The 17456-nt window shown below is 39.9% G+C and overlaps 1 protein-coding gene across 1 annotated transcript; it reads right to left on the bottom strand.

Annotated features, from left to right (window-relative positions):
* Positions 1-1369: 1369 nt before the first annotated feature.
* On the bottom strand, positions 1370-9438 carry c7a (complement component 7a). The gene is made up of 18 exons (XM_076099633.1): positions 9433-9438; positions 9185-9246; positions 8949-9027; positions 8599-8740; positions 8367-8511; positions 8147-8285; positions 6854-6997; positions 6509-6752; positions 5635-5748; positions 5364-5530; positions 5010-5238; positions 4599-4770; positions 4381-4468; positions 3773-3905; positions 2359-2547; positions 2081-2174; positions 1788-1975; positions 1370-1691 (listed from the first exon to the last, which is right to left on the bottom strand). Exons 1-18 carry the CDS (start codon positions 9436-9438, stop codon positions 1486-1488), a joined length of 2541 nt encoding a protein of 846 aa, XP_075955748.1. The 3' UTR covers positions 1370-1485.
* Between the last annotated feature and the right edge of the window lie 8018 nt (positions 9439-17456).

The raw sequence follows: 17456 nt of genomic DNA, 5'->3' as shown, positions 1-17456 counted from the left end.
AATGTACTTAATTTAGTCTTCCATAAACCAAGTACCTGTATCCAACTTTACCTTTCCAGCTTCAAAATGGAATATATGATACAATACTCAAAAAGAAAACTTCTTTGCACACAATATCTATCTATAAATTGAGACATTAGACTTGTATATACACATACTCTCTTTACGCAATGCTCTGGATTGTTTCAAAGATGGAGATGGTTGGTAAATATTCTGATTGTTGGTGTAAACAGGGAGGGTCTCCCTCTGTCTCAGGCAGTCCAGTGCAGACAGAGGCCAGGCAGCATGGTTCTTGCTTATTAATGATAGTGATCAATGTTCATGGCACGGTGAAGGTACAGTAGTCAAAGCTGATATAGGTCATTTTACATTGTTAATAAAACTTTTGTTATTGAAACTAATCATCTAGTCTTGGAATTGTCTTGCATGTAATCCACTGAATCTTCCACTGGGTGGAGACAAACTATCGAAAATGTCCCATTTGTCTGACATGTCTATCTTGGAGGGTAAGAAGGGTACAAAGATAGATGGAGGTACAGAATGGGAAAGAGAGAAAAGCAAGAAGATCTTTTATTAGGTCCATAACAAGCAGCGTCTGTCTGTGTTTACTGAGGGCTGGAGAAATAGAGTGAAAAAGAGAATTTACCGTCAGACAGGATTTAGCTGGTCACCTTTTGCTGCTGGAAGTAAGTATATTTTTTTATCAGTAAAGGAAAAGCTTGAAAGTTTTGTCATTATGTAGTGATAAGTGGCTGACATGATTTATTTCAAGGATACTCGTCAACCCCAAAATTTGGCCGACTGTATACGATTATATTTATTATAATCTAAACATGCAGGTTAGGTGAATTATGACTCTAAATTGCCTGTAGATGTGTGTCTTTTAACAAATGGGTGACATGTCTACTGAATGCAGGGATACACAGAAGCTATACACCGGAACAGCACAATATAATGAATGGTTTATGTTACAGTATTGTATATAAACTGTTGTAAATTGCTCTGAATAGAGACACTGTATATTTTTGCTGCCCAGTTCAAACCATGTTTCTCCAATATGGTGAAATGCCATTTTCATACAATACTGTATTTTGACTTTTGATCTCATATCTATGGCATACTATCCTGTGATTTTCATGACATTTATATGGCATATTGTACTATGTCCATTTCGACCTTTTTATGGAATACTACATTATGACTTTTAGCTGGTGTCGCACAGTTTACAGGCAGGTTCAGACACACATGCACTCACACCTTCAGAGGGCAACTAGCTAGAATACATTTTCAGCAGGTCCATTTACCATTTTGCTATTTATTCGTTGTTTTGATACAGTTTTACATTATGGTTTTATACATGCATAACGATGTTTTCTTTATCAATTTGGTGAAGCGGTAACATTTGATACAATACTAATTCACCGGAAAAAATATGAGGAGAGTGTCATAGAGGGTTAATGTGTAAAGGAAGGTGGAGATTTAAAGTCATATGGTCAATCCCGCATCTTCAGCAGTACAAGGCAGGATACTGACAACTGACACCGTTCCTCCCTTACATCTCCGTAGTCCTGTTTCACACTCGCTCATGGTCTGAGACACTGAGGTTGCATCCTCCCCAACTTTTACACACACATTTAATCCCGGCGTCAAGCAATCTGCAGAGTCCTTGCAGCGACACTCGTTGGTTTGATCTAAATGAATGGCGTGAAGACAAATGGGATCAATTACTACAAACTGCAAATACTGTACGTTGCCATTGATTGTTTGTAACTATTAGATGTCCCCACCGTCACAGGTCTCCCACATGTGACAGTTGATGCAGCCTGTTGTGTTGTGCTCCGGCCACTTGCATGCGCTGTCCTCTGCTATAGTATAGTTCTTCCCCATACACTGCAGAGCATGCACTTTGCAGACATTCAGAAGGACTGATTTTCTATTCACAGGATTCGTGGCGCACACCTCCAAAGATGATGAACTGGTGACAAAAGTCATCATCAAACACAATAACCACAAAAACAAAAGAATTATTGAAATCCGTCCAATTTGCAAAATGTCACATGGACAAAGTGATGAAACATACCGGCACTCAAAAGGCATTTTGCAAACACATTTTCCTTTGGAAGACTTTTCCCACGGTTTACATTGCACGACAAGAGAGCTGCTTTGTTGTGGTACTGTGGGAGACATAGAAATCATTCTCCCACATTGCTGACATCCATGGATGCAACGAGAAAATTATAGTACATGGAACATTAAAGAATGAATGAAAAGTAGGGCACAATCACATCTTGTTACACAGCAGTTCCAAGCAGTCTGTTAGATGACTAAAAGGCCTATACACCTTGAAGTAAAATGTACCTGGGCTGCATTTGATGTTTGCTGGATCTGGTGAAAAATGCAGACTGGGGTCACATATAACCGTTGGTTCTCCTAGTAGCTGTCTACCTGCTGGACAGGACAAGGTGACTGTCTCCCCTATGCCATAGCCCTGCTTTAAAGGAGAGGCTGTGACGTCATCAGAGAGGGACTGGATGTTGCACCTGGAGACTGAAAGAAAAGCGGACTTCAACAGAGTAACGCTGTAATTCATTGCGATCGTAAATGTTAAACTTTGGTTCTAACCCATACAGGGTCCACCCTCTACTTGACTCTAAAGGTATCACAAACAAAATGATAACAATCATTATTCGCCCAGGTGTAGAATATCAGGACGTGCCTACCCGAATGTGTGCGGACCCCACAGTATATAAGGCAGCATACCCCGCTGCTAAACCATTCTTTTTTTCTCTTCAGTCAATTTGCCCACTGATATCTTGGACATGTCAAGCTCCCTTTCAGGGTCCATAATTACTGGAATGACACAGAACTGGTGTAGAGGGTGGGGATGCATGGTGTCTACAGCTTGTCTGTTTGACCCCTGCAAGGTCAGGCCATGGCTCTACCAAGTTTCGCTACGTGCTACCTGGGTTAGCTGGAGCACCCTACTTCTCCGCTGCGGCAGCCTATAGGTTATTAAGAAGTAGGTTGCCCCTGCTGCTCTTAATATCCTTGCTGAAGCGGGCTTAGGATAGTTTAGCAGCATTGTGTGCTGCCTTATATACTGGGTCCTCACATATTCAGGTAGTCACATCCTCGTTGGCTGGCTACGCTTATGCAAAATGTCAGTGGGTGAATGCATGCTCGTGATTGAAGGAGAGTATTACCCATAGAGAACAAGCCCCCAATAAGAGCGCCAGGCTTTGAAGCAAATTAAAAATAGTGGAATTACAATATCCGGGTGCGTTATGTGAGGCCAGGCCCAAAAACACTTTTCCCGATAGACTTAGATTGGGAGAGAGACGTATGTATCTCGGTGGATAATGTTTTTTAGGTAAATTAACTTCCCCGTACGAACACTTGAATAGCCCTCATTTTAATCTTTAGGTCCGAAAAGTTGTAAACTACACTAATAGCGGAATCCAGAGTTATTGTCCTTCCTCCGTTCATGTGAATGAGAACGAGGCAGGGCCGAGGGCCGGGAGGTGGGGGTAAGGCTATCGCGCTTGCTCTATGGGCCCAGTGATGCGAAAGATCAACGGGAAATCTGGGTATTTTAAACTAAATTCTGCAATTGGAAGTCAAGCTTTTTTTGCTACATGCGCCACTGAGTAACTTAGATAGCAATGAATGGGGTGTCAGCTCGGACACTGTATCCAGTTTTCTTTATACATCCAGAATGGAGTCCTTATTGAAGTAGGATTACAATATCCTTACCTTTGTTATAGGTACTCACCTGTACACAGTCCAGGGCTGGTAGACCAGGTTTGATTAGCAGTGCATTCTAGGATGCTGTCACCAGCGAGATGAAAACTGCCAGTGCAGGTGTACTCAACCTTACTACCCACAAGGTAAATGTCCTTAGGGACCTGTGGAGAATGTGGTGACAAGAAGGGTATTAAGTTCCATTTTTCCAGTTTCAATTTTATGTACAGATCTCTTACAAAGGAACAGAAATTAGGAACTGAAATATAAATACCAAATGTGACCCCATGCCATTAAGCCAGGCTCATTTCCCTTTATTGGAGGCACATGAAATATTTAATTTCACATACACAAAAACATTTCCCACATTGCCTGTTGTTTTCATGTTGGGTCTCAAATGTGCTTTAGAGGCATTATTATATTTACCAAAAGACATCATTTCTCCATATTAAAGCCTTTGGGTAATTAGGCTGACTGATATAAAGACAAAGTAAATAATATGAGGACACTAAACTGTGCCCTTCTTGGACATAGTGACCCCAAACTTGAAAATCAATTTGTGTGATCATGAACATATTCAATCTTTTCAATAGTTTGTTATGCAATGTACGGTATATAGATGTTTGGCTTAATCTTCACCAGGATGTAGCCGTTGATTAGAACAGGTGGGTTTCCACACGTCTGACTTGCTGGGAGAGTATGGTCAAAGCAAAGAGGCTCCATTGTTCTGTAAAGAAATAAATAGTTAAAAAATAAAGATGTTGTAAAGTGTTGATGTTGTGAAACTTCCTTCGATGCAGAGAACCCTGGTGCCTGTTACAATAGTGTTACAAAATGAAACCTAAACTCGCTCTGACTTTAAGTATTGCAGGTCTTGGTCTTCACAGTCAGACGTCTCAGTGGGTTCTCCGATACATTGTTGACCCCCGTTCTGGGGAGTGGGATTAGAGCAGCTACGTCTTCTTGATCTTCGACCCCCAGAGCACGATGACCAGGCTGACCAGCAGGCCCAACTGCCGTGGATCACTCCTTAATGGGCAGCAACAGAAAGGAAGAACGAGGGAGAAAGTGAGAAATATATTGCAGTCTGTGTGATATCATCCAATAAAAAGTGATTCATCTCTTCATTGTCTCATCTAACTCTCAGAAAGGAATTGAATGAGCCTATTTACCAAAATGTCAACTAATTCCTTTAAACATATCAAACCACCTTGAGACCAAAGTGACAGCAGTTGTAAAGAACCTGCCGAAAAATATGTAACACCCACCCTGCTGACCCTCCGCTTCACTTCCGTGCTCACAGGCCAGTCCTGATGTGCCAGGCTTACAGATGCATTTGCATTTATCTCCAACCATGACAACCATGCCATTGTTTCTGCAGGGCCGGCAGTGGCAGGTGTCGCTCTCAGTAAGGTACTGCTCTATGGCCCTGCGAAGGTAGAGTCTCTTCACCCCAGCACACTGAACCTCTTTCACCAGCTCTGACAGCGGCCGCAGCTGCCAAAACAAGAGTGAGATGTAGCGTTGTGTTATTTGATGAGATGACTTAAATGCATATATTGTGAATCCAACATTACGTTCACGCTTTTATAGTTCAAAATGCTTCTTTTACTCTCCCTCACTGTTTGTTTTATGACCTCTGGAGAAGATCGAACAGACTCAGCCCAGTTTGAGAACATTTCCCAGTTCCTGTCCGGATCAGAGAGACGCATGCCTTGCAGTGCTGCAATATGTTGGATGCCTCCTCCCTGCACATTCACTTTTTGCACATCATTACTCCTGGTACTACCTATTTTGAAAAGATTTGCAGAGATGAAGAATGACAGAATGATTCAGAAAAGGCAAGTGATTTCAGAGGCTGGTGTGTTTGTAGTATTAACAATAAAATTGTACCACTGCTTGATTGGCTTTGATGTTGACCACTCTTGCAGACCGTTTTGTAGATGGGGAATATAAGAACCCAACGTTTAGTCCTCTCACATTCATTATACTGAGTGCTTGTGCTGACTTTGAAACAAAATGAAAGGAAAAAGACAAACAAAAGTCAGTGTCAGAAATGAACAGCAGGATTGAGGCAGCGCTTCATGAGCGGCAATTTGATCAATCAGATTGACAATTGAAAAAAAACATCTAATACTTCTAATACCAATACAATTGCATCCAACCACAGTTTTTATGGTTCATTTAAACCACTGAACATTAAAAAAACTTTAAATTATTATTTGTTATTTTGGAAATTCTATGTGCCCTTTGTGACAATTTAAAATAGTCTGATGCACCCTTCATTTCTAAATGCATCAAGAAACATATTGATATTGCATATTTATTCAAATTTTGATGCAACTATCAAAGCACATTTCAGAAAAGCAAAATAGATTAAATTCTAGAGTAGGTTATTTGCTTTTATGAAATGTATTCAGGGAAAAAACATTCTGATGACATTTTCCCTAAAATATACATTTCAAATATATAATTTAGCCATGTTGTGTCAATGGTGAACAACGTGATCTAGTTCTATTTATTTTTTATTTTTGTCACGTTCATATATAAAACTTTTACAAATAAAAGACAACTAGGCACCATTAGAATAATTATGATTGTCAACCACCAGTATGTGAAGTAAAAGGTACTTTCTTCCCGTTATGTCCAATAGTGGAAATTAAAGTTTCTCAAAAACACGACATGCTGAATTTGTCAGGTGCCTGAAGATTCACTATTCTTTGATTAAAGCATACAATGAAGCTGTTGATGATATATGAATCCTCACCCATTTGGCTTTCAGTTTCTTCATCAATCTTGGCGATGACCTTAAAGGAGCCTCCAAGGCTTCCTTCAGACAGGTAGTGTGTTCCAAACCTCTGTAAAACCTTCCTGTAGGCAGCGTAGTTGTAGACCGACGGGAGTTTAACCAGTGCCTTCCAGAACTCCTCAGATAGTGGGAGGTACTGATGAGAGGTGCTCTGGAACTGAGCTACCTCTATGTCACTCTTTAGAACCAATAGCTTCTGGTTCTGGAAGGAATAGTATCACTTAATAAGTTTAGTTTTTGAAGTTTGATTTTCCCTTTCCATTCTCATACATTATCACTGGGATCTACAGGTTGAACACACACCTGGGTCCTGTCCTGAGTCTCGTGAAAGTCATAGTTGCTATATCCTGTCGTGGTCCCGGTCACTGTCTCTCTCTTGACAACGTCCTTCGCATAGTGCCATTTACTGGAGTACATCTCATCACTGAAGTCATTCTGAACTTTAACCTGAGAACAGCACAGGTTTCACAATGTTAATTTAACAATTTAAAGCACCCAATCTTAAGAAAATTAAATAAATGTGCACAGAAACTGAAGATCTTGAGTCTTCAAAAATACCCTGTGGGGTTTTTGACCACAGTGGTGATGGTGTAAGTAAGTAATGATTTCACCACTAAATTTACAGCATTCACAGAAGGTCTTACATGCACACCACAAGACTTCACCAATCTGCAGCATCGGTTATAACACTTAAAACTAAGCAACCTTTGTGGTAGTATGAGCTGAGGCAGCATTGTTATTCTCTCACATTTACCCCCTTTACACCTGGAACAAACATGCAAACTGTATCTGTTTGTCCTACCTGAACAAGGTAAATAAATGCACCCAGAACACATTAACATCAAAGTACGATTGGATTCACCAGACAATATCTGGGGGTGGTCTGACTCACATTGTGATATGTGTAAATGTGTGACAACATCCTTTAGAAAAAAATGAGCTCAGCAAGTTTAAAAGGTCAGCTGCAAAAGCTGATTTAGAAATGAATTACGCCCATTCGTGGCATTGCTTTGCTTGACCTGGAATGCACCATTTTCGCATAACTTATTTGCATGGAGATCCAAGGATAGAGGTAAAGTGAATGCTCATTAACACCCGGTGTAATGCAAAGATGTCCTTTTTCAGATAATATTTCCAGATACAGATCACATGTTAATACCAGGTGTTACTGGGGCCATTGTGGATGGTTGGGTCAACTAACCCAGTGTCTTTCACACCAGCGACAAGTCATGTCTTTGTATTTCTTGTCCTTGAAGGCTCAACCATCGTCACATTCTTTTCTCAACTTTAGTCGAGAAGCTTTAGTTGCCAAAAAAAATGAACCAGATCACAAAATGCATCGATATGAATGCACCGATAAAAAGAGGAAAAGAAGAAGAAGCCCACAAGTTGATGTAACAAACTAATAGATTAAATAAATGCTTTACAAATCAGGTAGAAGATATTGTCACGTGTTAATAGGCCTTACGGATGCTGAGAAAACAAAGCTGTGGTCATGAACAATCTCTGCAGGGTACCTTTACAGTAAAAAGTGAGAGGACTCCAAGAGGAGTATCAATATTAATTGCAACTCTAGATGTTTCCTGAGTGACCAACCATGAAGCTGTACTGGGTCGTACTAAGGGGCAGTCTGTAGAGAGCATTGTGGACACCGCTGTAGATGGAGCGACACTGTCCCCCAAAGCTCTTTGTGTTGATGACAGCGGCCCTCCGCTGCCCTGACACCACATCAAACCTACAGAAAGTATCCCAATGTTAAGCCTATGGTACGTGCTTCTGTGTTGGTGTATGGGTGCACAAACGATGTGTCGCTTACCCGCGTCCTAGGTGCTCAATTTGAGGCGGGGGAACTGACGTTAGACATACAATGTGTTTTCCAATGTCACAGCTACGTTCGTCATGTCCGTCTTCCTCACAGTCCTGATCTCCGTTACACAGCAGGGACTGGCTAATACACTGCCCTGTGGGTCCCAAGACAGACAAACAGCTCTGTGATTGTTATTTAATTCTGTGTGATTATGTGAAGTGAGCAGAGATTCTTTTCTAACCCGATCGACAGCGAAACCTGTCACCGCATCCATCCTCTAGAGGGCAGCCTTGTGTGGTTTCACAGGACCTGGTCTCAGTCCGCTCCCCATCACAGGGGTTCCCGTCAAACTGAGCGTAGACAGCCATAGCTCGGCTTCTTGTCTGTGACATACCACAATGTGACAAAGAAATATAAAAAAATATATACTAAGAAGCATTACACTAAATATCTTCATCATTTAAAAAAAATGTACTTGCTAGTAAAATGTGTATTTTATCATCATTCTATAAAGTGTTTAACTTTAAGTTGTGCTAATAATTACCTAGAGAGAGAAGTGAACGAGTCAATACTAGAATTATTCGTCCTCACCTGTAATTTGGTGCAGCCATCACACTCTGACCAGTCACCATAAGGCCCCCACCGGCAATGGACCCTCTGGACACAAAACCTTGGGGATGAAATTTAAATCAAATGATTCGATAAATGAAACCAAATAGGTGTAATGAAACCAAATAATCATTGCTGTTATCATTTGTATCATTTCAATTATATATATATATGTTGTTGTTTTAAATGTTGAAACAATAGAGCATTAACAGATTTACCCTTTGGGAGTGAAAATGAATAGCAGCCATGGCAGGACCGCTAAAAAGAGTTGTGTAATGCTCTAAGGAAGTGAAGAAGAGAAGAGTAAAGGAGAGAAGAAGGCAAGAGAAGATGAGAGGTTTCAGCAGTAAACTGAGGACACAAAGTAAACGCTCAACTACTCAAAAATCGAATCTAAAATTGTTGTGCAGAAATCTGAAGAAATAGGCTCGTGATTGTCCTGTTACTGAGTGTAAAATGTACTTGCCTTCATGGTGAGTGAAGAGCAGCAAACAGAAGAGTCTTGAAGAGGCTTTGGTGCTGCTCAGTTTTGTTCAAGTTAGGGAGTCAAACTCTTAGAGGAACATTCCTTGGAATTCATTGGGTTTCATGAGGGGAAAGGAAGATGTATTTGTGTGTGTGTGTGTGTGTGTGTGTGTGTGTGTGTGTGTGTGTGTGTGTGTGTGTGTGTGTGTGTGCGTGCGTGCGTGTGTGTGTGTGTGTATGTGTGTGTGTGTGTGTGTGTGTGTGTGTGTGTGTGTGGAGGGGGGGGAGGTCTTTGTTTTGGACAAGAGAAAAGAACATATTTTGTGGAGCTGCCAAAATGCTCATTGTGAAACTGAAAACAAAGTTCCCTCTTGGAGTGAGACTCTCTATCTGCTGTTCTTCTTCAGACTTTGATACAAGTATTTAAAAAATATTCCAAAAAAGCCCACAACAACATAACTACTACTTATTTTCTTAGTTGCCCGCAGCACTAAAGAAAGGTCTGGCTCCACACATTATCATTCTGGCACAACAGGAAAAAAAACGCTCTGGCCTATTTTGCATTTCTTGAAACCAATAACAATCATCTTGGGCAGGGCTAAGCACAGGATGCAGCGACAATGCAAAATAGATCAAATACTGTAAAAACAATCTCAAAGACAGGACAGATATGCAGTTTGATTCATGATTCATGATGGAATTGCCTGTGAGGCAAGGGGCACCACAAAAATATTTTCCTACAATGGCAAATCAAACTGTCTGCTGTGAAAAAAGGACGTCCCGAAAAAGGTGAAAGAAATGTCATGTTGGGGCCAGTGCCCCTTAATTTCAACCCAATCAGCCCCTCCAGGACTTCTCATTGTACATTACACATGTTAGCTTACAGGTTAATGCTTTGTCAAAGGTCAAGCTCAGCTTTTAAACCAATGTAGACAGAAACAGAATCAACTTTATTGATCAAGTATGTGTACATACAATCTTCTTTTTTTTTGCATTGCTCTCAGTGTACACAGAAATAGACATAACAGCTTGGAACAAGGACAACAAAGCTGAACAATTAAATTGAAAGGATAAACAGGACTATTATGTAAACAAGTGTGTAGAAAAAGTAGGTGTATACAGTATACTCTGACCTTTTTATGTTTTTTTTGTGACATACTATATGACTTTTTGTGAGATACTATACTGTGACCCTTGTATTACCTTTTGTTGTGTTAGACTATGACCTTTTACAACCTTTGTGACAAATTATTCTATGACTTTTTAATTTATTTTTACGACTTTTGTGACACACTATACTTTGATTTTCTTGTTACTTTTTGTATCATATCGTTTTATGACTTAAAAAAAATAGTGATGCATAAGTGCGCATGGTCATGGAATGTTCGCCTCTCCCCCCCGATCCCCCTACCTCGTTTGGAAGTTTTATGAACGTCTTCCAGATGGAGGAAAGCAGATTGGGTTATATGCGCACAAGAAATCTATATTTTATGTTGCTTGCATTAGATATTTACACGGATATCAGCCATATTTGGCATTACAAAAATTCCGAACAAAGTACAAAGTACATTTTTTCTCACTTGTCTGTCTGAAAAAAGCCATTTCAGTGTCAGAATGTTCAGAAGATATGTGTTTGGTGACCATGGGACTAAAGACAATCAGTCACGTGTTCACATTCACTTCTTAAAATGGAGTTAAAGGAGCAGTGTGTAGACTGTGGAAAGCAGGGCCGTCCCCCAATCAAAGGATCGGCGGTTCAATCCCCGGCTCTGCCAGTCGCACGTCGATGTGTCCTTGAGCAAGACACTTAATTCCAAAAATTGCTCCTGTAGCTGTGCCTGCGGTGTAGAAATGTGATAGAATCTGAATTGTAAGTCGCTTTGGATAAAAGCGTCTACTAAATGACTATAATGTAATCTAGGGACCACTCCCTTTCCAAGCGTGTCGGAGGTCTACTGCCAGGATCTGTTTTGTCTTTATCTGTTGAGATATTTGCATCAATAATAGAGGATGGGAGCTTCTTGTTTTTAAAGGCATCTTGAATCATTCTCAGCAATGTAGGTGTAACACCTTACGAGTTATCCACATCTGGCACACCACCAGCCCAAAAAATGACAGCAGCATCTTGTGCAGTTTCTCTTGACATTTTTATGTTCCACTTTTTGTTTTAGATGCGTGAAAGAGAAACAGTCAGCAGAAACACTAAAGCAAAGAAGGAGAGTCTAGCGCTTGAGAAGGCTGTTTCAAACTTGTAGAATTGAGTGTGCCATGAGGAACTCAAAAGATGACGGCAGTGTAGACTTGTTTTTTCGAGCTCCTCGTGATAAGTTTGAACATCTACTTGCAAATTTAGCAGATGTCATTTTCTTTGAGTAAAGTCCAAACCATTTGTTTTTTCTAAAATTAATGCATATTGTCATTTCTAACTTGTTCAGAGGGAGATTTGCTGAAAGCATGAATGACCAAAAACTAAAACAGACACCCATAACTATGAGTATTGAGATGTGATATAGTCGAGTAAACACTGGAGGGCAATAGAAATTTGAGAACCGTTTCCTCTTCATGGCTGAAATGTGAATCAAGGCTGGGCAAAGTAATGGATACGGTAAGTAAGTAGAGGAGATTTTTGAGGAAAACTGCATATAGTTAAGGATCTATTAGGACATCTTAATGATTTGTCCACATGTTGAAAGAGACAGAGAGAACGAGAGGCTGCATTAAGAAGTCTATGACAACCAGATGTATATCTGCAGAGGGACATATTTCAGCCATATTTGAGTTTCTTCTGCTATTTAATGAGGAAGCGTTCCCAATTTTGTATGTGGAATCCACATCGCTGTCTAATTATGGGTATATATATATCTGCTGTCACAGCCAGACAGGAGGCCATACTGTGCATATCCATCACATACTGGCAGCTCAAAAGGGAATAGCACTGAGTTTGAGTGTTCCGATGAAATGTTTTTTCAGCAGCCTGAGGGCAGGCGAGGTTGTTTTACTGAGCGTTGATTCCTGCTGCCTATCATTTTGACACATACGCAAGAGACAATTTTATCCTGCCCACAAATTTAGGATGTCAAATTAATGTGCAGCTCAAAATGAGCTACAAATTACAAAAAAAAGTTTTACTACAGCGGTGATGGAATTTTGGAAATTCTGCTATATTTTCTGGCCCTTAACAGCGGAGGTATAGAATAGAGAGAAATACAAAGCTCAAACAAACACTCACAAAAAAATGAAGCTCCCTCAAGGTAAGCGTCTTATTCAAGAGCAATTTTCCAGGTACAGCAACTTTAGAGCAATGCAGAAATTGCATGGCATTTTCTACTCGACTGTCGTCAAAGAGTAAATGGAAAAGCGAGCCTTCTATCTAACATTCAGCCGTATCATTTGTTACACTATGCATATATATCATTTCTGCAACACCGTCAAATACAAGAAGGTGTCTAAATAACTACATTAGTCTAATGTTTTGAGGAGAATTGATGTTATTACCACACCAACATATAAAAAACCTGGAGAAAACTTTTACACAGTGTCACCTCAGGTCAAAATAGACAATCAAAACATAAGGGATGCATACTTTGTTCATATTAAACTGAGAAAATGACTACAAAAGTGATTTCCTGTATTTCTGAAATGACCACCCGACACTAAATGACTCGCTACTGTACAGCAGCGATCCAATTCCCTGCACTCCAGGCCAGAACAGTTGGCTCAGACAATAGGCCACCAGACCGTGCCCTCCATTAGTGCCGCTTCTGTGAGTCTCATGATGTTCGGAGGGCATTTTTCATCGCCATCTGCCCTGGAAGAGAACAACAGGCAGTGAGACTCCGACAGAGACATACTTAGTCAATAAATATGGGGCTTATGTGCTCTCCTCCACAATAAACCGTACCAATATTTCAACATTTCTTCATTAGAGTGATATTTGTGTCCTGATAGCCTACTAGTTTAAATGCATACTGCTTGTAACTGCTACGTCCCTGGTTTGATTTTCCTGGGCACCTTTTTTTGCATTTCATATATATCCTGTCTGTTTCTACCATCTGTCAATCAAGGCAAGACATTATAAATACATATAAAAGAGATATTCAAAACAAATTGGAGCTTATCAACAATGAACTGCCGAAACTGTGAAGTCAAACAGCAATTAACAACAACTTTGTCAGTTCAAGGTAGTTAGACAACATACTGTAGGCCAATGGTTCCCCAACCTAGGGGCCTAAAATATATTATTATTTTATTTGTTTCTAACTTTTCTGTTTTATTCAGAAATTCTGGATAATTCTACCTCCTATCTAAAAACTATGAAAATGAAACAGTTTCAGAAGGACACATCACTCCTGTCGCTGCAGGATTAGATATTCTTTCCTTTGCAGGTTGAAAACAATTGTCTACTGCATGTATAAGGCAAATATAACACTCTAACAAATGTATTTTCACAAAGCTTTAATATAGGCTGCATTTTTCTTACTTCATGAAAAGTTGGTGTTTTGTAAATACATGTTTTTCAGCAACATGACGATATGAAGCCTATGACAAGGGGTCACAAGTAGCGTCACATAAAGGGTCACAAGCCAAAAGGGTTGAAAATAACCAACATACAGCTCAAAATGAATTTTGAGCTGTATGAGGCAAAGGAAAAGCTACCAATCTTGAATGGAGAAAGGGAAAATTATGTCAAGGTTATGCCTAACTCTTTGACTTTGTAGGTGAAAATAAGTGGTAATGACCTGCGATGAACAAAGTTCTGGCTGATGGCCCTTTCAGACAGAATGACACGATTAACTTGAACTCTACTGTCTCTCTCTGTCCCCTTGCTGCGAGTGTTGCCTGCTGCCTCCATGTGTCCGCTTGCTGTTTTCATGTCTGACTGAGTTAACGAACGATTCCAATCCCCAGTTTCCCCTCTCTCCCCGATAATGACTCCGTCTTCTGTTGACTTTTAATAATTAACTGTGTATCCCAGCCTTTTACGTCTCTCACTATAATATTGTGGATTGTTGTGTAGCTCGTATTGGCGGATAAATTGCCAGCCTGTGTTGTGTACACCCCATACAGACAGGAGTGGCTGGCGAACTTGCTCTTCCTCCTCCTCCTCACACTCCAAACTTTTCTGAAACTGTTCATCTCGTTACTGCCCCTCTTTAAACCATCTGAATGCCATCATCCATCTCTACCTCCTACACCTTTACCTCCTCCTCATCTGTGTGTGTGTGTGTGTGTGTGTGTGTGTGTGTCGGAGAGAGTGACAGATAAAGACACACGGATAAGCACACAAAAACATCGGGCATTTGCATTTTGTTTAAACTGTTTACATAAACTCCAAGGACATAATAGTGCCTTTTCTTTCACTTTTCATGGTACAGCATTTATACTGTCCATTAGGAAATGGAATAAAGCGAACAAAGGAAATGAATAAGTTATAACCTTTTCCTTCACTCAACTACTGCAATGTTAAATCTAAGCAATCAAAGCACTTAATACCCATCCAGTCAGCTGGCCTGTGTTTACCAGCACAACACTGCTGCTTCCAGAGAAGTATGTGTGTATGCGTGTGACATAATGTCACTTAACCCTGTGCATTTGTATGCATCAATATGAGAACTTGACTATTCGATTCAGTGTTTGTTAAAAGCAGCTGCGTGCTTTATTTATGAGTCACATGACAGAAGGTCAGAATAACTCAACAAAATAGAGGGTTTGTGTTCTTCTTTTTAAAAGCGAAGACCTTGAACCTAGAGTCAGATGCACACACACACACACAGTGAGCCTCTTCGTGAGCAACACCTGGCTGCAGAATGGCAGATGCTGAATTACAAAACACAGTCTCAGCAAGGTCACCCTGGGTGCCGCTGCCCACCCACCTCCATCCTCATCACCCTGGAAACTGGATGATTTTAGGATGCTCCTCTGCACAGATAGGGAATGAAATACTGGTATGTTAGCTTAAAAGCTGCAACTCTACCTAGATTTATAGTACTGCCATTTAGTGATTGAATTGAATCAGAATTGTATTATAATGGCTTTAACTAACAAATAATTTTATATATTTTTAATAAATCAAGCATCTAACTAACCAATCACCACTCAACAAGCCAGATACTTGACGTAGTCACTCATTAGGCATAGAAGCTTTATTTGATTTGCCGTTTCCACTTACAATAGAGTCACCTTTGAACAAAAGTTTTTTTTAAATTTTACAACAGCAAAGGACTCTTTTCACACCAGAACATAAAGGCAATGACAACGGTATGGACCAGAGGAAGACACAAATGTCCTTACAACACAGTTTACAAGCCTTCAAAGTCTGCTTGTTTTCATTCCTATGTGTGTGGGGTAGTAGCACTGCAACGTTTAAAAAATAGATCCATTTTGGAGATGTGTCTTAAAGGGTAAAAACATTTCCAGCTGAGATGCACTCGTGCTCCTGAGAGCATTATGCAGAAGGTAACTTAGCAGATGCACAAACACTAATGGACCCTGTTGCTAAACAACAAAAGTACTGTTGGGTTCATGCACTTGAAAATATGAATAGAAGAAGCAGTATGATAGCTCAGTTAAGGTATAAGTTAAGAAATTATCGTCAATGACTTTGCAAAAGTTTAAATAATTTACAATTCATCGGCGGCATACTATTTGCAATTACAGTATGTACAAACTTTCCACGATATAAAACATTTGAACATGAAACCACACTGAAGTGAAAGAAGAACCGTTCGAACTGTAAAACTTGAACTTGAGCTCCATATTGAAGCGTACAATACAAAAAAAATGACTTTCCAGCTGATGCTCAGTTACTCCATCATGAGACTTTTTTTTTTTTCTTTTTTTTTTTTAGAAATGCCAGAGTTACTTACAAGACACATACATTCACAAATCCAAAGAGTTGAGTTTCTTGTTTTGGTTGTATGTTACCAAACTAGACAACAATGTCTTTACAGAATACATTCTCAGCAGAAAATGCCACACCGATCATAACGTGTGGATGTTTGACTCGTATGTGATGTGAAACCTTGCAATTAAAAATATTCCTATTTTCTTTCTGGGTGCCATGTTTAAAGTACTTTTCCATCCTAAATGAAATACTGCAGGGTATATAGAATGACACCCATTAAACAGAAATGAAAATGAAATAGAACTAAAGGATATCGCAGAAATCCGGGGATTCAGTAACATTCAGACACATGAAACACCTAATAAGGTAGACACCGAAGAGTTACAGCTAGATATTAAACTAAACATTTACTGTATTATTTTCAATGTGTCAAAACACGGCTGTTACATCAAGACCCACTGACTCCATATTTATGATGTTTAGCCTCTTCTGACTTTAGATAAAACATGTCTGTGAGTGAGTGTGAAGCAACATTATAACCTGTTATTATGAAAGACACAACACCGTGATACATCTCATGATGACTCATATAGACTGCACTACAGCAGTAAGGATAGGCGCACACACAGACGGTGGATACACTCTCGTACCCAGATGTACTGTATTTTTGTACTTGGCTATCACGACTCAGCACCCACCCAAAAAATCCAATAAATTTGTCTCGTTGGATTCTTAACCATTAGAAATGACTAGTAGCATTAATTGCATTTCCTAAAGAAATCATTTTTTTGTAGGTTCCTTGCAGCGACAGCTGATGCTTGTCTTGGAATTTCAAACATGCTGACATTGTTAAGATTGTTGTTTCGTTTAGATGCACCATAGCGTGATTGGTACATTGATCTCCACTTGCCGAGCTGCACCCTCTCAAAATCTCTGTGGTTTTGAATGAGCGAGGTAATGACTTACCGATGCACAGGTAAGGTGTCTGATCAATGGCTAGGCTGCAAGCTGACTTCAGAGGAGACTATTACTGGGAGAAAGCCCCTTCAGAGACTACTGCTGAGGAAACATATGGAAGATGGTTCATTTATTGTCTATGTACTGACCAAATAGATTGTAATAACACGTTTTAAACACATTCTACCTGCAGTGATCTGACCAGGGATGCATACTGTAATTAT

The sequence above is a fragment of the Anarhichas minor genome, unplaced genomic scaffold (genome assembly GCF_050575085.1).
Source record: "Anarhichas minor isolate MPS153535 unplaced genomic scaffold, ASM5057508v1 ptg000025l, whole genome shotgun sequence".
In the NCBI taxonomy this organism is placed as follows: Eukaryota; Metazoa; Chordata; class Actinopteri; order Perciformes; family Anarhichadidae; genus Anarhichas; species Anarhichas minor.
The sequence above is the reverse complement of the archived record's forward strand: the minus strand, read 5'-3'. Positions and strand labels throughout refer to the sequence as shown.